Genomic DNA, 23966 nt, shown 5'->3' with positions numbered 1-23966 from the left:
TTTTCTTAAAGAGATCTCTAGTCTTTCCCATTCTATTGTTTTCCTCTATTTCTTTGCATTGGTCACTTATAAAGGCTTTCTTATCTCTCCTTGCTATTAACTCTGTATTCAGTATCTTTCCCTTTCTCCTTTGACTTTAGCTTCTCTTCTTTTCTCAGCTATTTGTAAGGCATCCTCAGACAACCATTTTGCCTTGCATTTCTTTTTCTTGGGAATGGTTTTGGCCATCACCTCCTGTACAATGTTATGAACCTCTGTCCATAGTTCTTCAGGCAGTCTGTCTACCAGATCTAGTCCCTTGAATCTATTTGTCAACTCCACTGTATAATCATAAGGGGTTTGATTTAGGTCATAACTGAATGACCTAGTGGTTTTCCCTATTTTCTTCAATCTGAGCCTGAATTTTGCAATAAGGAGCTGATAATCTTAGCCACAGTCAGTTCCTGGTCTTATTTTTGCTGACTGTGTAGAGCTTCTCCATCTTTGGCTGCAAAGAATGTAATCAATCTAATTTCGGTATTCACCATCTGCTGATGTCCATGTTTTAGAATCATCTCGTGTTGCTGGAAGAGGGTATTTGCTATGACCAGTGTGTTCTCTAGGCAAAATTGTGTTAGCTTTTGCCCTGCTTCATTTTGTACTCCAAGGTCAAACTTGCCTGTTTTCAAGGTATCTCTTGACTTCCTACTTTTGCATTCCAGTCCCCTATGATGAAAAGGGGGAAAATAATTAGTTTATTAATAAAAATCTTTGTCTGATAATTCCAATAGTTAGATCATCTGTCAGTCTGAACTGGCTATGTTTTTCTTCTTAAATATTGTCACATTTTCCTTTTTCTTTGCCTGTCTCATTATTTCTTACTGTTTTCTAGATATAGAAAAGAACATTGGAGACTGGGGTACATTATTTTTTGTTTGTTTTATTGTCCAGAGAGTGTAAATTCTTTTCTTTTGTTTTTTGATTACAATTAGGGACTAGTAATTCATCTCTTTCCTATAGGGGTGTTCAGCTGGTGCTGAATCACAGCTTTCATTATGGGGTCGCACAGAGTCGGACACGACTGAAGCGACTTAGCAGCAGCAGCAGCAGCATGATTAACCACATTCCCGACTTCCTTCACAGACTTTTTGACCTTGTCAGTTATTTGAGCTGGGAGGAGGTTAGGCTGTAGTTTCATCTTTGAATCAAAATCTGGAGGATCCCTAGAATTTGAGCATCATGAGAATGTGAGAGACTTTGTAATTATGTTTTTTCTTCCAGTCTCCCTCTCATTATAATCTGGGGGTATGTCAAGGAGAACACTGTCAGACTGAGCAATTAGTTTTTCATCTAGGACTCAATCAGGCTCTAGTCTTCTCTGCTAGGCTTCACTGTTGGATAACATTTGTCTGATTTCTTTTTCACTCAAAACATCTCAAACTACAACAAGCTGGCTCCTCCGTCCTCCTCTACCCAGATCATGTGCTCACACCTGGATGTGGGAACTTACTCTGTTTATCTAAGAAGGCATACTCTCTGAAATTCAATTCATCAAGTCTTCCTTGCACCTGCCACTCTTTGCACATCTCACAGAGAAGTATGATTTTTATTTTGCCTAAATATTTCTTATGATTGCCATATAAGAAAAGGTCTTTTGTGTCTGTGTAAGATTACCTGGAAACAGAACTATGTTACAGTTTATTGATACATAGTAGATGAAGACTTACAGCTCACTTATCTATAGTTGAGCTTGAAGCTATTTAGTATTGATATAATATTAAATATTATTTATTAAGATTTGGTATCCAGAGAGGTTGAAGGGTCTGCAGGGTCTGAGGTTTGCTTATTTCACATCTCCCTTTGGCCTGATGCTTCCTGTTGCTCCTTCCCACTAGTAAGTGGTGATCTAGGGAGGATGATCACTCCCTCTTGTGTGTTTTCTCAGTGCTCTCTGAGTAACATTTAAACTCACATATTTTTGCTTGGCTATTATTGTCCCTCCCCAGAAAGCACTTTTCCTCTTTTTCTACTACAATGAACTCCAGAACCCACTTCATGCATACTCTCCTTTGAGAATCCTTTCCAAAGTCTTTAAAGTTTGAAGTTTTTCTTAAACTTTGTCTGCTAAAGGACAAGAAAATACTTTGTTTTGTAGGCCCTTCTCTGTCAGCACTATTCAACTCAGCTAGTGAGGTAAGAAAGCTGCAGTTCACAAGACTTTCTTGGTCATTCTTGCTGTCTTGCAGGTTCCAAGATCACTACACTACAGATAAGATGTAAATGAATAAGCACGGCTATGTCCCCATAAAATTTAATTTACCAAAACAGCCAGATTGTAGTTTGCTGACACTTTTCCTAAAGAATTAGTAGACCCACATAATTGTGCTTGTCGAATTGTAAGGTGGTTGATTATTCATTTGGGCTACTTTGAACACAGTTAATGCGCAGTGTACTCTGTTACTAGCATGTATGTTGGGCACACAGTAATTCTTTGCAGTATAAATGAAAAAAGGAAGAAATGGAGGAAAATGTAAGATGACTGTGCAGATGGAGAGACAGAAGAAAATGAAAAAAATAGCTGCCTTTGATAAACAATGCTGGTTCCCATACCAGATGAGCCCTTCAATGTCAGGTCTCAGTTTCTTAACACAACAAAGATTAATTTCTTATATCATGTGAGTGAGCGAGCTAAGTCATTTCAGTCATGTCTGACTCTTTGCGAGCCCATGGACTGTAGCCCACCAGGCTCTTCAGTCTGTGGAATTCTTCAGGCATGAATACTGAAGTGGGTTGCCATGCCCTCCTCCAGGGGATTTTCCCAACCCTGTGATTGAACCTGTGCCTCATGTCTCTTGCATTGACAGGTGGGCTCTTTACAACTAGTACCACCTGGCAAGCCCTACTTACCTCATAGTTCAGTGTGAAATGGTAGGGTTCAGTGGCATAGACTCTGTTCTACACAATCATTCAGGAACCCAAGTCCTTCCATCTAAAGTCTCCACCATCTACTCTAGGTCCATTCAGATAAGAAAAGAGAGCAAAGGTCATGAGTAGGAGGTTCTAATGGCCCAGGACTGGAAATGGTACCCATCGCTTCTATATATGTTCTGTTGTCAAGATCTACGCCATAGGTACCCTGCTATGGTTTAAAATTAACAACAACAAAAAAAGAGTCTGAAACATTTTTCCTAACTCTGTGCCTGGCAAGAAGAAGGGGTTATGGCTATTGGTAAGCACTAGCAATATAGTTTGGGTTGCATTGAATGAAGGCAATGAGAGAATAAAGCTGTTGAGATGAGAAAGCAATCAAAAGACACTTCCCAGAGAGAGGGAGCAGCATTTCCAACAATAGCATACAGGTTAACTTTCTCAATAGACATTGCAGCCCTTGTAAAGGCTATCATTTGCAAACATATAAACTATCTTAGATAAATATAATTGTGTGCCAGTGTGGGAAAAAAATCCTCAAAACTATGATTGGCCACACTTCAAGATACATTGAAACAATATGACAGATGTGTGGGAAGGCACCTGCCCTCAGTCTGGGTGAGGTTACAGGCACTGGATTTGGTTATTTTGAAGCCCACAGTATAATTATCAGTCTCTGAAAACAATTTTATCCTAATTTAATCTTAATTACATTGAGTCTCTTTCTCAGTAGCTGCAATTAAGTCCTTTAGAATAATCCCACTGGCCATTTCTCAGAGTTATTGAGAGTGTTTTCTTATCAGAGCTGGTGGGAAATAGTGATAGGAATGGGAAGGTAGAGATCTTACATATAAGAAAGCAGTTTATAAAGAATAAAAGAAAGATACTGATCATGTAAAATGTGTAGTTATTAAAGGATTATTATTATCATTATTTTAGTTTATTTATTGCAGTTGAATTGTTATGGAGTTGAAATACCAGTCATTATACCTGCCTAAGGGAGATTAAGCCATGAGAACTTTTTTTTAATGAAGGGATTACAGGAAAGCTGTTTTCCTGAGGATGCAAAACAGGATTGTGGGTCCCTTCCAAAATTCTATTTCCTTTAAAAATCTGGTTTCAAGATGGCTTTCCAGAAGAGTAGATAATTTGGATATTTTGTAAGTAAGTTCCTGGGCCTGAATTGCCATTGTCAATGCAGTGGTTGGTGAACAAATGAAAAGTATCTGCAATTACATTCAGGTTCTGGAGCTGAGGCAGCTTGAAGAAAGCCACTAAAGGGGTTGGAAGAAAACCATTGCCCTTTCATTTACAAAAGGATGAGGCATCTCCACTGAAGCCTTGGTTTCTTAAACAGGCCCTGGGACTCCATCCTGACAGCTCACAAAGTATCTTAACACAGTCTCTCTTGCAGTCTCTAGCAAGGTCACCAGCTTTTCACGATTACTGTCATGGCTGTGGCTCCCTTGGCAGGATGTACAATCCTTACTGCCATAGAGCCTGGATATATTTAGCTCAGTAACCATGCTTAGGAGTTGGGCAGAATGGGTTGTCATGACTTCTGGTTTCTGTCCTGCCTTTTCTTTTAGGATGTGAGTTATCTTGGCTGACACTGAAGAATGAAAGAATGCAGATGCAGTTTGGGTGAGTGAAAGCTATAAATTTTTTCATGATTGTTAAATTCTCATTTTATACGTTCAAGGAATGGGCATGTGTGTTGAAGAATGTAAAATTTTCTGTTACAAAAGATTAAAATGACATGTTTATGTGTGCTATCAGCCAATGATTATGCTAACCAAAGAAAGGAAACATTAAATAGCTAGTTGAGAATTGATTTCACTTTGGAAAGTAGAAATCCATGAGAAGAGTTCTAAGGAAAGTGTGAGCTGTATTAACTGGGTGCTTGGAAACACAGTAAGCTCTCAATAGATGATAGTCATTAATAAAAAACTTTAGTTAACATTGACTGAGTGCTCATTATGTACCAAAACCTGTTCAAATGACTCTATGACATAATAACTCTATAATATAGGCAGATTATACCCATTTTACAGGGTATAATGAAACCAAGGCATAGATAATCTATAGATCTTATCTAGGTTCACAAAAGAAGCTCAGAGTTAGAATTCAGTTCCAGCCACCTTGACTCCAGAGCCTCATCTGCGAACCTTTCCTATATTCTATTGCCCACCAACCTGGCATATGGTCTGCTTTCCTACGCTTTTATTTTTTTAATTTTTAAATTTTATCTATTTTTTTCTATCCTTCTTCAATTCTTTCACCATTTAGGTTGTTACAGAATATTGAGCAGTTTCCTGTGCTATTGGAGAAGGAAATGGCAGCCTACTCCAGTATTCTTGCCTGGAGAATCCCATGGACGGAGGAGCCTGGTAGGCTGCAATCTGTGGGGTTGCAAAGAGTCGGACACAACTGAGCGACTTCACTTCACTTCATACTTCCTGTGCTATACAGTAGGTCCTTGTTGATTATGTATTTTACTTACTTATTTTTTTAAAAGATTTTTGACGTGGACTGTTTCTAGAGTCTTTATTGACTCTATTACAGCATTGCTTCTGTTTTACATTTTGATATTTTGGACATGAGGCTTGTGGGGTCTTAGCTCCCCAATCAGGGATCGAACCAGCACCCCTTGCATTGGAAGGTGAAGTCTTTTTTATTTTACTTTTTTTAAATCAGTTTATTTATCTATTTTTTAACTTTACAATATTGTATTTGTTTTGCCATATATTGACATGAATCCACCATGGGTGTACATGTGTTCCCCATAAGTCTTAATGACTGGACCACGAGGGAAGTTCCGGCTTTTCTTTTTTCTGGGTTTTCAGGATGTAGTTCTAAGAGAAAGAGGGAACTGCCCTTTCTTAGGTGATACCCACAGCTTTTCTACTCCTGTTCAGACAGCAGCCCTGCCTCCAGAAGGAAAGGGCAACCTACTCATTGAGGAGGCTCTGAGTCTGCAGCCCATGCTGAGTCAGGGTATCTGGAGGAGGTAAGGAGGATGTAGGCTAGTGGAGAAAGAGGAAATGAAAGGCTTTCTCTCCTCTCCAAATTTCCCCAAAGAGCTCCAGCACAGACTAGTTGGAATAGCTGCTTTGGAGCAGGTTGAAGAAACTTTTTCTACTAAGAATAATTAAACCACAAATAACTTCCCCCACATCCTTAGCCACACACATTCATGCACACACATATGTAGAGTACACATTTGAATTTTTATATTTCAAACATTAAGCAGTTGAGAACTCTTCACATTGTGGCTGCACTGAGCAGATGAAAATCATTACAGCTTAAATGTTTCTGCTTTTTTTGCACAGAGAGTAAGAGAAGTGATGGTCTAAGATGTATAGCAGAGTATTTTTCAGCTTTGGCTTCAAACCACTTTTAGAAAAAACTTAGAGGTATACTCATGCAAGCATGATATTGGTTATTTAAATGAAAAAGACTGACTTTTAAGAAGTGTGCCAAAGTGTGTTCATATCGATGAAAGCTATCTCTTCCTGTAGTCAAGATTGGAAAGCCGTGTACTTGTCCCGATGTTTTTATCGTGGCCAAGCAGATTTTCTTTAAATATTTTAGAGAACCTGATCAATATTCTTTCCAAGTGATCTTGGTTGGTAACAGATGGTTGCCCTTTGAAGACAAATTTCATTTTTTTAATAGTAGGAAATAATCAGGAGCTGAGTCTGTAGAAAAACATCAGTGATTTTAAAAAAGGCCATAGATTTTTGATGAAACATAGGGTGTGACTATATGAATCAGATTAAATTTGATTGTGTAAGGTTATTGCTGTAAATGTGATTTCCAAAAAAGCAAGTGCTATATCAACAAAAATTGTGACAATGTTGAGTTTGTGGTCTCTTGACCTAATAGCAATTTTTTGTATGTTTGAATTCACTTAAGTGTTTATAAGACTCCATTTCAAATTTTATAGCCATATGATATATATATTTGAACAATAGCTCTTAATTTATATTCAGATTTAATAGTAGGAAAAATTATGTTCTAACATTGTCTGATAATAAGAAAAGTCAAATTAAGTCAGCACTTCGGATTTTACGACAAAACAATATCTTTTTTTGCTATACCTTACTATAATCCTTTAAGGAGTTTTCAGAATGGATAGGAATAATGCAGAGTTACCCCAAACAGAAGATAATTTATGGAGTTATCTTGGTAGCTTGATATATGAGTAGCAAGTCCTTTTTCCTATAGCACAGGGGAAAAAATGAACATACTTGAAACTTTTATAATAAAACTTCATTTTTGTTATTGCTGCTAGATTTAAAATTTCTAAGAGATATCCTACAGTTTTAAATTTTAATACTAGTAAAAAGTTCACATTTTATGCTTTTTACCCCTGGGTTCAATTTTGGGAAATGGTAGTTGTTGCCAAATGACATGGGAGAGAGGAAAGCCCTGAGCTAGGAGTGACAGAGTAGGGCATGATCCTTTCTATATGTTTGTTATTGCTATATTTGTACTGGTGAACAAGGTACCCCTGTCTCTGGGCCCTAGTAATCACATCATTAAAAATGAATAGAATAAACTACAAGATGTCAAATAGTTCTGCTCAGTTTTAACCTTTGGTCACTTAGTGTTCTCTAAAGTCATAAACTGGGGGTTTTGTGGTTTTGATGACACAGATATCTGAAGGCTCTGTCTTACTTGTCATCTGGCATTAAAGAAAAGAGCCAGCTCAGCAAACCTGTTTTGTCTTCCCTCACTGTCTGAGCTCGGAGAGGGAATGACCTACCCAAGCTAAACAGGGTCATTACTCTCCTGGTGAGGCAACTTAACAACAGCTTTTCTGTTTCCTGGTTGACATACCCAGGAATTATCATCATTATATGCTTCATGTATTGCATAACTGATGCATTGTAGTATATTTGGAGTATTTTGCAATGCTGCCTTTCTCTTGGTGGTTTTAAACCATAGAACCACTATGAAAAATCAAGTCTCTCTCATATATACATATATATAATTGGCTTTGAAGATCTATCTAATTATAATCATTCACGTTGGACTAGGGCAATTCAGAACAAAGAATAGTTCATCATATTTGTGGTCATGAAATTGTAAATCGTTTACATTTTTTATTAGGTTACAAAAATATTATATATAAAACCCTTTTAGAAATCCCTGTGTTCCAACCCAATATCCAGGACTCTTTGCCCTATACCACAAATTTACAAAGTATTTGCTGAGTACAAAAGTAAATACAAATGTTTAGTATGACTCCTCAGATTACCAGAAAACCTTTGCAGATTCAGACACCATGGCACATAAATCTAACTGCTTCTACTCCTAGTTTTAAATGGGTTTCACAGGGACTAAACACTGAGGTGTCTGAATTACACATAGATGCTCAGCTTCCAGAAAGTGACTTGAATGATTAAATGGTAAATCTAGCTTGGCACATACAGCTTTTAAAAAACTTTCCACATTTTAGAGGTGGACAGTATTGCTTGACAATAGGAATTAATCATTGGTAATGTATACCAAAATTCAAATTCAGGAATATTAGTGTGTGTGTGTTGGGGAGGGGCGGTGGTGTTAAACTGGAATTGATCTTGGGATAAAAGGTTCATGAAAAAAGGCTCTTCAGTAAGATAACCTTTACTTTCAAACTGCAAGTTGTACATGAAGAATTTATGGTCCTAGCAGGCACTCAAGGAAAGCTTATGAAGCTGAATTAAAGCTGTTCATGGCCCGCTAACCCTGGGGGAAATGGGAATATACTTCAGTATACTTAAAAGAAAGTGTCAAAAATCTCTTAAATTTCAAGCAGTTTTTAGAGAGTTTTTCACGCTTTAGAGGTTTAGGGTTAAGCAAGTTCTTTTAATGTTTTTAAATTATGAACTGAACCCCTAGAAATAAGTAGTATATTAATCTTTTGCTTTCAATAGGGCTATATCTAAGATTCTATATGTCTATGTCTATTTATATCTATCATCTTTGCATCTTTCAAAGATGGCCATGAGTAGATTTGAGGCAAGGACAAGGGAGGAAGACAGAGAAGAGAAAAGCAGCAGTAACAGGAGGAAGTGGAAAGGAGACAAGGAGGAAGAAAGAGTGTTAAGCAAGAACTTCTGCCTATATGCTCAGTTGTGTGTCTGACTCTTTGTGACCCCTCCAGCAAGAATACTGGGTTGCCATTTCCTCCTCCAGGGGATCTTCCCAACCCAGGGGTCGAACCCGCGTCTCCTGCAGCCCCAGCATTGGCAGGCAGATTTTTTACCGCTTGAACCAACTGGGAAGCCCATGCAAGACCTTAGCCAATTTTTATGAACAATTTTTTTGTCTTGAATAAGTTTCTTTTTCTTTCTTTATGAGATGATACTGTTAAAAAATTATATTATGATGAGATCTGACTCAGCTTTTTTTTTTTTTAAGTAATATCAGTGTGTTTATTTATTCATTGATTTTCCTTCCCCAGAAAGGAAATCCTCATCTAGCTGTCAGACATCTGTTGTTAGTTTTCCTCTCTAGCTAAAGTGGAATCTTCCTGGATGTCCAGTAGTGAGCTACAAGACAAGCTGGCTTCCCCGTCTCTCTAGTCAGTGAATGCAGAAATTGGACCAGGGGCTCCAGGAGTTGAGAATTCCACTTTCTCCCTTGTGACTGCTGTAGTACTTTTTGATTCCGGACACTTGGATAAAAATGGCCCACCCAAATAGGAATGATTATCCTTTCAATAGGTGTATAGCTCTAAATTTGATTTGAATTATACACAGTTTTTGTGAAGGAGAGTTTATCAGTCATCTTTCTCTGGGTAATGTTGCACTAGTAAACCTCAAATATCCCGCACCTTACAGGAATAAAAGATAACATGATGGTCATGTTACATGTGGGTGGTAGGTCAGTTATGGCTCTGTTCCTCATCTTCTTCACCTTGACATCCAGGTTGGTAGAGCTTCATTGCGGTCATGGTAGACCTTGTGTCAGCGGGGAAAGAGAGAGGTGGTGGAACCTCACAACAGCTCTCAAAGCTTTTATATATGTCACTGCCACTGCTGTGTCATTTGCCAGAGAAAATCACATGATTGAAATTTGTAGGAATGTAAAATCCTCCCATGTGGAAACCCAGTGAATATTTTAAAAAATAATAATATCTAACAGTGAGAGTATGAGACACAACTATTTAAAGTTTTGTTTTCCATATGATCCAGTGATCCCACTCCTGGGCATAAATCCAGAAAAAACTCTAATTTGAAAAGATAACATGCACTACAATGTTCACAGCAGCACTATTTACAACACATGGAAAAACCTAAATGTCCAGAAACAGTGGGGTGCTTAAAGAAGATGTTGCATAGATGTGTGATGGACTATTACTCAGCCATAAAAAGAGTGAACTAAAGCCATTTGCAGCAATATGGATATACCTAGAAATTATATACTAAATGAAGTATGTCAGATCAGTTCAGTTCAGTTACTCAGTTGTGTTCGACTCTTTGCGACCCCATGAGCTGCAGCATGCCAGGCCTCTCTGTCCAACACCAACTCCTGGAAGCCACCCAAATCCATGTCCATTGAGTCGGTGATGCCATCCAACCATCTCATCCTCTGTCGTCCCCTTCTCCTCCTGCCCTCAATCTTACCCAGCATCAGGGTCTTTTCAAATGAATCAGCTCTTTGCATCAGGTGGTCAAAGTATTGGAGTTTCAGCTTCAGCATCAGTCCTTCCAATGACCACCCAGGACTGGTTTCCTTTAGGATGGACTGGTTGGATCTCCTTGTAGTCCAAGGGACTCTCAAGAGTCTTCTCCAACACCACAGTTCAAAAGCATCAATTCTAAAAAACAACAACAACAACAACAAAAGCATCCATTCTTCGGCACTCAGCTTTCTTCACAGTCCAACTTTCACATACATGACCACTGGAAAAACTATAGCCTTGACTAGACAGACCTTTGTTGGCAAAGTAATGTCTCTGCTTTTTAATATGCTGTCTAGGTTGGTCATAACTTTCCTTCCAAGGAGTAAGCATCTTTTAATTTCATGGCTGCAATTACCATCTGCAGTGATTTTGGAGCCCTGAAAAAGAAAGTCTATCACTGTTTCCACTCTTTCCCCATCTATTTCCCATGAAGTGTTGGGACCAGATGCCATGATCTTAGTTGAGCTTTAAGCCAACTTTTTCACTCTCTTCTTTCACTTTCATCAAGAGGCTCTTTAGTTCCTCTTCACTTTCTGCCATAAGGTTGGTGTCATCTGCATATCTGAGGTTATTGATATTTCTCCCAGCAATCTTGATTCTAGCTTGTGCTTCCTCCAGCCCAGCGTTTCTCATGATGTACTCTGCATATAAGTTAAATAAGCAGGGTGACAATATACAGCCTTGACATACTCCTTTTCCTATTTGGAACCAGTCTGTTGTTCCATGTCCAGTTCTAACTGTTGCTTCCTGAACTGCATACAGGTTTCTCAAGAGGCAGGTCAGGTGGTCTGGTATTCCCATCTCTTTCACAATTTTCCAGTTTATTGTGATCCACACAGTCAAAGACTTTGGCATAGTCAATAAAGCAGAAATAGATGTTTTTCTGGAACTCTCTTGCTTTTTCAATGATCCAGTGGATGTTGGCAATTTGATCTCTGGTTCCTCTGCCTTTTCTAAAACCAGCTTGAACATCTGGAAGTTCACGGTTCACGTATTGCTGAAGCCTGGCTTGGAGAATTTTGAGCATTACTTTACTAACGTGTAGGATGAGTGCAATTGTGCGGTAGTTTGAGCATTCTTTGGCATTTCCTTTCTTTGGGATTGGAGTGAAAACTGACCTTTTCCAGTCCTGTGGCCACTGCTGAGTTTTCCACATTTGCTGACATATTGAATGCATCACTTTCACAGCATCATCTTTCAGGATTTGAAATAGCTCAACTGGAATTCCATCAACTCCACTAGCTTTGTTCGTAGTGATGCTTTCTAAGGCCCACTTGACTTCACGTTCCAGGATGTCTGGCTGTAGGTGAGTGATCACACCATCATGATTATCTGGGTCATGAAGATCTTTTTTGTACAGTTCTTCTGTGTAGTGTTGCCACCTCTTCTTAGTATCTTCTGCTTCTGTCAGGTCCATACCATTTTTGTCCTTTATTGAGTCCATCTTTGCATGAAGTGTTCCCTTGGTATCTCTAATTTTCTTGAATAGATCTCTAGTCTTTCCCATTCTGTTGTTTTCCTCTATTTCTTTGCATCGATCACTGAGAAAGGCTTTCTTATCTCTCCTTGCTATTCTTTGGAACTCTGCATTCAAATGGGTACATCTTTCCTTTTCTCCTTTGCTTTTCACTTCTCTTCTTTTCACAGCTATTTGTAAGGCCTCCTCAGACAGCCATTTTGCTTTTTTGCATTTCTTTTTCCTTGGGATGGTCTTGATCCCTGTCTCCTGTACAATGTCACAAACCTCTGTCCATAGTTCATCAGGCACTCTGTCTATTCAGATCTAGTCTCTTAAATCTCTTTGTCACTTTCACTATATAATCATAAGGGATTGATTTAGGTCATACCTGAATGGTTTAGTGGTTTTCCCCACTTTCTTCAATTTCAGTCTGAATTTGGCAATAAGGAGTTCATGATCCACAGTCAGCTCCTGGTCTTGTTTTTGCTGACTGCATAGATAGATAGAGAAAGTCAGATAGATAGATAGAGAAATACAAGTATTATATGATATCACTTATGTGTGGAATCTAAAAACAGTGATACAAAGGAACTTATTTACAAAACAGAAATATACTCATAGAAAACAAACTTAAATTGCTTCTCGGCCTTTTGGCTAAGATCAAGTGTAGAAAACAAACTTAACAATTGTCAGGCGAAACCAGGGTGGAAGCGGGGGAAGGTCCTACCATCTAGCACAAGGAACTGTATTCAACATCTTACAATAAATTATGATGAAAAGGAATCTGGAAAAGAGTATATATGTGTGAATATATTTGTAGGAATATAAGAATATATTTATATATTCTTTATATATACAGTCTTTTTATATTCTCTCTATATATACATTTACAAATATATATTTAACTGAATCGCTTTACTGTATACCAGAAACTAACACAAGATTATAAATCAATTATATTTCAATATTTTATACATATATATGTGTGTGTATATATATATATATATATATATATATATATATATATAAATAAAGTCTTGTTCTCTGCTTGGGAACTAAAATGGCATCCTAATCTTTGCCTTGCCACCTTTCTCATAATTTATGGCTTTACCCTTGTGATAACAACACAGAAAAGCTGGTGAGCAAGATTTGTGGGGAAAATCTTTTGTTGTCATTCAGGCTACCAAATATATTTCAATAAAAGAGTGTCATAAAGAGGCCTTCAAACTGTCTCCCCCAGGAAATCTTCCTGGATTAATCCAAAAATCTATTACTTACCAATTCCTTGTATTGATGGAGTAAGAGCAGTGGGAGTGCCCTTACTCCATCAATGAGCCCTTCTCTTTGTGGTCAATATAAAATAATGATAGACATATGTTTTACTGCCTGTTCCTTCTATTGTATTAGCCGTTATCTAAGAGAAGAGATTGCTGCACAGCACAGTAAAGTCGTTGCCTAACTGTGAAGTTCCTTAAAATCATACCATTCACTAACTTGGTTATCCTATTCACTCCTCAGAATGAGAAAATAATTTGATTTTAAGACCCTTCATCGCTTCGCTCTTTCTTTCTCAAGATATAGAGTAAACCATAGGCAACAGTTGCTCATTCACTCATCCTCATTCATCCAATATTCAGTAAATAATGAATGCCCATTATAGTCCATGCACTAAGCCAAGTGCTGAGTTGTGGCACCAGGAGCTTACAGTTTGTACCTCATGGACCTTCCTTTTGAGTGGTAATGACCCAGACAAATCAAATAATCACACATACTTATAAACCATGATGATCACTAGGAGGAAAATTTACAGGGTGCTCAAAGAACATATAGGAGACGTGACGTACTCTGTGTGTCTATGAAGCCTTCTCTGAGGACATGACAGTTGAGCTGAGATCTGGAGGAAGAATGGAAGTTAACTACATATATACAGAATGAAAGGAAAGCAACTTACAGGAGCTGCAGAGGCACGTGCAAAGGCCTGAGGTGGGAGGGAGGGAAAGAAAGGCCAGCTGGAGGGGGTGAAAAAACAAAGCAGCACACAGTGTTAGGGGGTTAAGTCTTTATCCAGTGAAAGGTCTTTAGGAGGGAGTGATGTGAAAAAATTAGAATTTTTAGATATCACTCTGGTTGGCATGTAAAATGGATTGGAGAGTGGCAAATGGATGGCAGGATACCAACATAAACTCTTTTGCAGTTATAGAGAGAAAAATTTCTGCTCAGCACAAAACTGGCATCTAAAAGTTGGATGACACACTGCTGATATTCTGGATCTCTTAGTTATAGCATTTACATTTAAAAACTCAATCCAGCAAGAAAATTAATCTAAGTTTGTCCATGGTTCATGATTTACAACACTATTCAAAATATAACTCAAGCCAAATATGCCAGTTACACCAGGAGTATAGGTTTATGGCCCTCTAATTACTTCAGTGATGGGCTATTTAGGAAGTCCATGAAGCTCTTGAAGTTCTGTGAAAATGGTGTGTGTTTATTATGCTTATATGTTATTCTAGGGAGAGAGTCCATAAATTTTATCAGATTCACAATCTCCCAAGCAGTTAAAAACCACTGGTTTGCACTATCACTTGACCAACCCATAGTTACTCTGTCACCAGGATGCAGGTGTGGGTCACATGTCTTGAAATCATGAAAAAAGGTCAACTGACTGCTGAAGATTTGAGCTCCTCTTTTTTAGTGCAAAGTGATTACTGGTAAGTTAGAGACTATTTCCTACTCCCTGGCATCTTTGGGAGGGTTAAGGGGGTTATGACTACTTCTCACCAATAAAATACATGTAGACACTTTGATTGCCATTTGTGTGTAGAGTTGAATATGTATCTGATAAGCCTTTTCCATAATTTTCTCACCTCCTCTGGTGACTTTGAGGGCCACATTTTGAAACTGGCAGCATCACATGAGGAAAGAATCCTTGATTACTGAGTCATAGAGGCAGCCAGGAGAGCTGTCCAGCTATTAACCCTGCACTGGATTTTGGTGATTAAGAAATAAATTTTATTATCATATGCAATTGAGATTTAGGGTTGTCTGTTACACCAGTTAATCTACTCTGGCATACAAAAACAACATCTCATGTAGGAAGATACAGAAAAATGGTTTTGTTGGCTGGGGACAATTCCTTTTTGGATTTCTTCCTGGAACCAAGAAATAATGCTGCCTTGCAGGCCATAGTTTCTTGGTATCATTTGGCCATGTGTAGGTTACTCTGAGCTCAAATTTCTTGCAAATCCAATCCTTGGTTGCATGAGAAGATGATTACCATAGAGAACTATTAATAATGTAAATGTCTTTTAGCCACATGAGAAAAATTAATTAAGGTAAAAGAGAGACATGTTTTAAGTGGGTAGAGATATTCATTTACTCATTCATTTAACAAATATTTGTTTATAGAATTTCTTTAATGTGTTTTAAAATGTACCCAGAATCTTGTTTTAGTCAAATATGGTAAGATAACAGACACAGATACAACTGTTTTTGAAAGGAGTATTTTGCTTATATTTCCCAAGAAGAAAAGATACACCAAGCCATGCAGGACCATTGGAGAAGCACCAGGTTTAGTCAGGAGGCGGAAGGAGTGAGGAGTGACTCTCCAGTGACTGAGGGCAGGGGGTAGCGTCCCAGATTGCAGGTGCCTGATTAAAGGAGGTGGGTGGGAGTGTTGACTCAGCATGGGTTGGTTTGCTTATGAAAGGTATGCATACAAGCACACTGTTTAATATCTCTAGGAATTAGCTAATCCTGGAATGGGTAGGTCCTCCTTGATCCACAAGGCCCCTGATGTCAAATTATCATGAAATATAGAAAATTTAAAAAAAAATGATTACAGTATACTAACACATATGTATGGTATTTAGTCAATCGGTAAAGATAACCCTGTATGCGAGACATCAAAAAGAGACACAGATAAATAGAACAGTATTATGAACTCTCTGGGAGAGGGCGAGGGTGGGACGATATTGGAAAATGGCACTGAAGCATGTAAATTATCATATGTGAAATGAATCACCAGTCCAGGTTCAACGCATGATACAGGGTGCTCGGGGCTGGTGCACCGGGATGACCCGGAGGGATGGGATGGGGAGGGAGAAGGATGGGGGGTTCTGGAGGGGGAACACATGTACACCCATGGTGGATTCATGTCAATGTATGGCAAAACAAATACAATATTGTAAAGTTAAAAAATAGAAAATAAACTAATTAAAAAAATGATTAATATATAATGTTGTTGTTGTTTAGTCACTAAGTCGTGTACAACCCCATGGACTATAGCCTGCCATGCTCCTCTGTCTATAAGATTTCCCAGGGAAGAATACTGGAGTGGGTTGCCATTTCCTTCTCCAGGGGATCTTCTTGACCCAGGAAACTGAACCTGCATCTCCTGCACTGCAGGAAGATTCTTTACTACTGAGTCACCAGAGAAGCCCAATATATAATGCACCAGACATATTTTTAAAAATTAGTCACCAGGGTCTATGTAAATCAAATTAATTAAATAATTACATAGATTACTAGCATTCAATAGACATGGTTAGTGTCTCATTACTCTACACCACACAAGTCATTTTGACCACTGCACATTTCTACCGAAGTTATTCACTTAAATACATATCCAGTTGTTCAAGGTTAGAAGCAAAGTCCGATGCTGTAAAGAACAATATTGCATAGGAACCTGGAATGTTAGATCCATGAATCAAGGCAAATTGGAAGTGGTCAAACAGGAGATGGCAAGAGTGAACGTCGATATTCTAGTAATCAGTGAACTAAGATGGACTGGAATGGGTGAATTTAACTCAGATGACCATTTTATCTACAACTTGGGCAGGAATCCCTTAGAAGAAATGGAGTAGCCATCATGGTCAACAAAAGAGTCTGAAATGCAGTACTTGGATGCAATCTCAAAAACGACAGAATGATCTCTGTTCGTTTCCAAGGCAAACCATTCAATATCACGGTAATCCAAGTCTATGCCCCAATCAGTAATGCTGAAGAAGCTAAAGTTGAACGGTTCTATGAAGACCTACAAGACATTTTAGAACTAACACCCAAAAAAGATGTCCTTTTCATTATAGGGGACTGGAATGCAAAAGTAGGAAGTCAGGAAACACCTGGCGTAACAGGCAAATTTGGTCTTGGAATACAGAATGAAGCAGGGCAAAGGCTAATAGAGTTTTGCCAAGAGAACACACTGGTCATAGCAAACACCCTCTTCCAACAACACAAGAGAAGACTCTACACATGGACATCACCAGACGGTCAACACCGAAATCAGATTGATTATATTCTCTACAGCCAAAGATGGAGAAGCTCTATACAGTCAGCAAAAACAAGACCGGGAGTGGACTGTGGCTCAGATCATGAACTCCTTATTGACAAATTCAGACTGAAATTGAAGAAAGTAGGGAAAACCACTAGACCATTCAGGTATGACCTAAATCAAATCCCTTATGATTATACAGTGGAAGTGACAAATAGATTTAAGGGACTAGATCTGATAGACAGAGTGCCTGATGAACTACGGACAGAGGTTCGTGACATTGTATAGGAGACAGGGATCAAGACCATCCCCATGGAAAAGGAATGCAAAAAAGCAACATGGATGTCTGAGGAGGCCTTACAAATAGCTGGGAAAAGAAGAGAAGCAAAAAGCAAAGGAGAAAAGGAAAGATATTCCCATCTGAATGCAGAGTTCCAAAGAATAGCAAGGAGAGATAAGAAAGCCTTCCTCAGTGATCAATGCAAAGAAATAGAGGAAAACAACAGAATGGGAAAGACCAGAGATCTCTTCAAGAAAATTAGAGATAGCAAGGGAACATTTCATGCAAAGATGGGCTCGATAAAGGACAGAAATGGTATGGCCCTAACAGAAGCAGCAGATATTAAGAAGAGGTGGCAAGAATACACAGAAGAACTGTACAAAAAAGATCTTCACAACCCAGACAATCACGATGGTGTGATCACTCACCTAGAGCCAGTCATCCTGGAACGTGAAGTCAAGTGGGCCTTAGAAAGCATCACTACGAACAAAGCTAGTGGAGTTGATGGAATTCCAGTTGAGCTATTTCAAATCCTGAAAGATGATGCTGTGAAAGTGCTGCACTCAATATGCCAGCAAATGTGGAAAACTCAGCAGTGGCCACAGGACTGGAAAAGGTCGATTTTCATTCCAATCCCAAAGAAAGGAAATGCCAAAGAATGCTCAAACTACCGCACAATTGCACTCATCCTACACGTTAGTAAAGTAATGCTCAAAATTCTCCAAGCCAGGCTTCAGCAATACGTGATACGTGAACCGTGAACTTCCAGATGTTCAGGCTGGTTTTAGAAAAGGCAGAGAAACCAGAGATCAAATTGCCAACATCTGCTGGATCATTGAAAAAGCAAGAGAGTTCCAGAAAAACATCTATTTCTGCTTTATTGACTATGCCAAAGCCTTTGACTGTGTGGATCACAATAAACTGGAAAATTGTGAAAGAGATGGGAATACCAGACCACCTGACCTGCCTCTTGAGAAACCTGTATGCAGTTCAGGAAGCAACAGTTAGAACTGGACATGGAACAACAGACTGGTTCCAAATAGGAAAAGGAGTATGTCAAGGCTGTATATTGTCACCCTGCTTATTTAACTTATATGCAGAGTACATCATGAGAAATGCTGGGCTGGAGGAAGCACAAGCTGGAATCAAGATTGCTGGGAGAAATATCAATAACTTCAGATATGCAGATGACACCACCCTTATGGCAGAAAGTGAAGAAGAACTGAAGATTCTCTTGATGAAAGTGAAAGAGGAGAGTGAAAAAGTTGGCTTAAAGCTCAACGTTCAGAAAACTAAGATCATGCCATCTGGTTCCATCATTTCATGGGAAATAGATGGGGAAACAGTGGAAACAGTGCCAGACTTTATTGTTTTGGGCTCCAAAATCACTGCTGATGGTGATTGCAGCCATGAAATTAAAAGATGCTTACTCCTTGGAAGGAAGGTTATGACCAACCTAGATAGCATATTTAAAAGCAGAGATATTACTCTGCCAACAAAGGTCCATGTAGTCAAGGCTATGGTTTTTCCAGTGGTCATGTATGGATGTGAGAGTTGGACGATGAAGAAAGCTGAGTGCCGAAGAACTGATGCTTTTAAACTGTGGTGTTGGAAAAGACTCTTGAGACCCTTGGACTGCAAGGAGATCCAACCAGTCCATCCTAAAGCAGATCAGTCCTGGGTGTTCTTTGGAAGGACTGATGTTGAAGCTGAAACTCCAATACTTTGGCCACCTCATGCGAAGAGTTGACTCATTGGAAAAGACCCTAATGCTGGGTAAGATTGAGGGCAGGAGGAGAAGGGGATGACCGAGGATGAGATGGTTGGATGGCATCACCGACTCAATAGACATGGGTTTGAGTAAACTCCGGGAGTTGGTGATGGACAGGGAGGCCTGACATGCTGCGATTCATGGGGTCACAAATAGTCGGACACGGCTGAGTGACTGAACTGAACTGTTCAAGATTAAAATGAAGCCATAGGTATTTAAAATTATTAAAAGAAGGGCCTTACAGAATTGTCTAAGGACTTCAGGGATCAAATTAGAGTTTATACTGAAGCATGAACTCAAAAAGTTTGTAGTCTACATTGGTTCTAGAAGAGAAATGCAATCCCCCTTAATAAGTTCCTCTAGTTCCCCAACTCCCTAGCTCCCACAAGAACAGTGTTCTAGGGTATAGTACATACTTAAAACTTTCCACGGACTCCCCATTTCTTATTACCAACATTTTCAAACTGTAATCATTTGTAAGCCACCTTCTTAATTTTGCTGTATCTGTATAATACTGTCTCTTGTATTTTCTTAATTTTTACTATAGATTAACTCGTCATGGTTCTATCTGTGTTCACTTTATCTTTAAACAATTTTTGCATCTATATAATTTTGGATTTATGGTGCTAGTTACATATTTTTCTAATTTGTACAAAAATAAATACAAATGACTAAAAATCTTAAAAAAATTTTTTATTGAATATAGTTGATTTACAATGTTCTGTTAGTTTCAGGTGTACAGCAAGTGATTCAGTTATACATACATACATTTTTTTCAGATCTTTTCCCTTAAGTGTTATTACAAAATATTGAATATAGTTTCCTGTCCTTGTTGGTGATCTATTTATATGGATTAGGCTTCCCTGATAGCTCAGCTGGTAAAGAATCTGCCTGCAGTGCCGGAGACCTCGATTTGATTCCTAGGTTGGGTAGATCCTCTGGAAAAGGAATAGGCTACCCACTCCAGTATTATAGGGCTTCCTTGGTAGCTCAGACAGCAAAGAATCTGCCTGTAATGCAGGAGACCTGGGTTAAATCCCTGGGTTGGGAAGATACCCCTGGAGGGGGGCATGGCCACCCACTCCAATATTCTTGCCTAGAGAATCCCCATGGACAGAGGAACCTGTCGGGCTGCAGTCATGGGCTTGCAAAGAGTCGGACACGACTGAGTGACTAAGCACAGCTCAGCATCACACAGTGTGTATAGTAGTGTGTATATCAAACTCCTATTTTATCCCTTTTGCCACTCCTTTCCCCTTTGGTAACCATAAGTTCATTTTCTATGTCTGTGGGTCTATTTCTGAACATAAGTTCATTTGTATCATTTTTTAAAGAATTCCACATGTAAGTAGTATCATTTGATATTTATCTTTCTCTGTTTAGCTTATTTCACTTAATATGGTAATCTCTAGGTCTACCCATGTTACTGCAAATGGCATTATTTCATTCTTTTTTATGGCTAGTAATAGATATAACATATCTATACCACATCTTCTTTATCCATTCATCTGTCGATGGACACTTGGGTTGCTTCCATGTCTTTGCTTTTGTAAATAGTGCTGCTGTGAACATTGGGGTGCATGGATCTTTTTGAATTATGGTCTTCTCCAGATCTATGCCCAGGAATGGGATTGCAGGGTCATATGGCAGTTCTATTTTCGGTTTTAAAAACTTTGTTTATTTATGGCTGTGTTTGGGCTTTGTTGGTGCGTGTGGGCTTTCTCTAGTGTGGGCTTTCTCTAGTTGCAGCAAGCAGGGCTACTCTCTAGTTGTGGTGGCTTCTCTTGTTGTGGAACACAGCTCTAGGGCGTGTGGGCTTCAGTATTTGCAGCATATGGGCTCAGTAGTTGCATCTCCTGGGTTCTGGAATGTGCGCTCAGCAGTTGCGAGGCACAGGCTTAGCTTCCCTGTGGTATGTGGGATCCTCACAGACCAGGGATTGAATCCTTATCGCTTGCGTTGGTAGGTGGATTCCCAAGCACTGGACCACCAGGGAAGTCCTAGGTTTTTTTTTTTTTTTTTTTAAAGAATCTACTAAAATCTTTAAAATATTGTTTGTAAACCATGAAACAGCACATTGATAACTGCCAGTGGGGCCCATGCCATCCTGTGGGAAATCCCAACTAGGAGGATGATGTTAGTTCCCTAAGGGTACTTTTAAAGGCTCTTCATCAATGGAGGCCCTCACTCCCTCTTTTCTATCTTCCTCTTCAGTTGTCTGGGCATCAGTCATGAGTACTGACCTTAAATCCCTCGATATGCTGTGCTTTAGGGCTTCCCTGGTGGCGCTAGTGGCAAGGAACCTGCTTGCCGATGCAGGAAACACATGAATCATGGGCTCAAACCCTGGGTTCAGAAGATCCCCTGGAGAAGGGCATGGCAACCCACTCTAGTATTTTTGCCTGGAGAAATCCCATGCACAGAGGAGCCTGGCAGGCTACGGTCCATGGGGTTGCAAAGAGTCAGACACGACTGAAGTGACTAGCATGCGTGCACTCACGCTATGCTTTGTCTTGCCTCCCTGAACAGGTTCTGTACCTTTAACTCTGCCCTTAACAACCTGACAGCCCCTTAGCCTGCTTCTAAAAATACCCTACAGCTCAGTGTAAAGGCTTCTCTCTGGGCTCTTCCTCCTACCCCAGCCCCAAACCTGTGTTTCTTCCAGTTCCTGCTTTGCTATTGCTGCTTTTTTCCTTCCTACTTGGTCCCATTAGGTTCATGTGTGGTTACTATTTTCCACTGGGTTTAATTCTACCTTTATCCCTAAATTCTGCCCTTGGGGGATTCTTGGTTTTAAACTCTGAAGTCTATGGGCCAATCCTGTCTCATTTCACTCCACTTTTCATCCTAAGTTCCTAGAACCCAAATCAGAGGTACACCATTGCAGACTTCCCACCTTACCCAAGGGGAAAACAAGACTTTTCCATGACTATTCCTTCTGCTTGGAACACTCTTTCTCTCCTTGGTCTTCTGGTATGCTCCTAGTTAGCTCCAAAAACTCAGTTCTAATATCATCACTTCCTGGGTCCCTTCGGTGCCCTCTGTGTTCTGTTGTCTCATAAAACTTACTGTAATTGCTATAGATATTGGTCTGATATGTCTCTCCTGCTTGTTTGAGGACATAGAAGGCAGGGGATATATTTTAGTTATCTTGGTTTCCCCAGCAGTTAACACAGGCACAATACCTAGACAGTGCTTTTCAATGATATTTATTGAGCGCATGGATAACTTAATAAGCTGGAAATACTAATTAATATGCACTTTGTCATAGAGTTTTGAGATTTAGTTCATAAATATGATATAAGAATGGGGAAAGAAGTGTGTTACTACACTAAAAATCACTGAGGAATAATTGTTTTTGAGCTCCCCCTAACCCCCATTCCCCACTCCTTGCACTTCTATCTCCCACTCATACCCCGACTGACTCCTGGGCACAGGAGACCCATGGGACTGGGAGAACTTTCAACTTACAGGATGGGACAGGAAGCGGCCTGTGACCCAGGGGTGAAAAGTCTCTATCACACCTGATGCCCAGAAATCCACCAAACTAAGCCCTGTGAAGAATTTTGTTAGGGCTAAATACTAGGAAAAACACTGGATATTTACATAGTATGTTTCCCCCTCATTTAAGCTAAAGAAAAAAAAAATTGAAAAGAGAGGAAAAAGCCAAAATTAAATAAGCCAGCTGGTTTAACTTCTCTTTTTACATATTTTCCACCGCAATCCTCTCTTAGTCATAAGGTCTTTCTCAGCCATTTCACTGCTTTTCATTTGGCTGAAATTTTTCCATTTTTTTCTAGGTTAAAAAAAATGAAGAATGAAAGGCTGAGTGGATTGTGACTTTATTCTCTCTGTCTCCTGTAACTTTCCCCCTCTCGTTCACACACATACACACATACACACATACACACACACACTATCCAACTGTGTTTGGTTAAAACCAGTTTCTGATAACAGCTACCCAGAAACAGTATCTCTGCTCTTTTTAAGAAACAAAGCCCATCTTTCTTGAGGTGCAGAAAATATTAGATGTTACTCCCCACACCCCCTGCCTGCCAGTGTCACACCCTCCCTCCCCCACATCCACTGCAGGCAAGGCTTCCGAAGGAGCAAGAAGAACAGCTGCTGCCCCACAATAGTTCCTTACAGAGCCAGTAAATAGACAAGGCCCCATTTTCTTGACCTTTTCCACCTCTGCTCCATCCTCAGAATGAGTGTTTTGAGTCTGGGCTGTGAGGGGGAAGGGAAGGAGGATAAGCGGGGCTCCTTTTTCACTTTGCCTTTCTCTGTCCTTTTAAAAATAAGAGAAGTGTTCATCGGGAAATTTTGCTTAGTAATTTTGTCCCCAGTCTTAAAAACAACCAAAAAACAAAAAAACAAAAAAACCCCCAAAAAATGATGTCGTGTGATGTGTGCATGTGTGTATCTGTTTCACAATCCCATCTTAGGAAGGGTTGCTTCATAAAAGAGGCCTCTCTTTCTTTAGGAGGCTGTGTGATTTGCTCAGTGGAGGAGAAGCTCACTGGCATTGTTCAAGCAGGTCACTGCACTTGGATGAGCTGGCCAATGAGGGGGAACTCTGAACACGGGTAGCAGCTC

General features: G+C 39.4%; 1 protein-coding gene across 1 annotated transcript in view; it reads left to right on the top strand.

Moving 5' to 3' along the window:
- LOC145546142 (uncharacterized) overlaps positions 1-23966 on the top strand; it is a 482768-nt gene that overhangs the window by 175272 nt on the left and 283530 nt on the right. Inside the window, exons 4-5 of the mRNA XM_081592132.1 lie at positions 4497-4551; positions 5197-5378. Coding sequence (XP_081448258.1) covers positions 4527-4551; positions 5197-5378 — 207 coding nt within the window. The 5' untranslated portion in view covers positions 4497-4526. The remainder of the gene's footprint in view (positions 1-4496; positions 4552-5196; positions 5379-23966) is intronic.

The sequence above is a fragment of the Giraffa tippelskirchi genome, chromosome 4, assembly GCF_054371585.1.
Source record: "Giraffa tippelskirchi isolate mGirTip1 chromosome 4, T2T-mGirTip1v1.2.pri, whole genome shotgun sequence".
Taxonomy (NCBI): Eukaryota; Metazoa; Chordata; class Mammalia; order Artiodactyla; family Giraffidae; genus Giraffa; species Giraffa tippelskirchi.
Note: the sequence above shows the minus strand (reverse complement) of the source record. Positions and strands in the feature narration are given on the sequence as shown.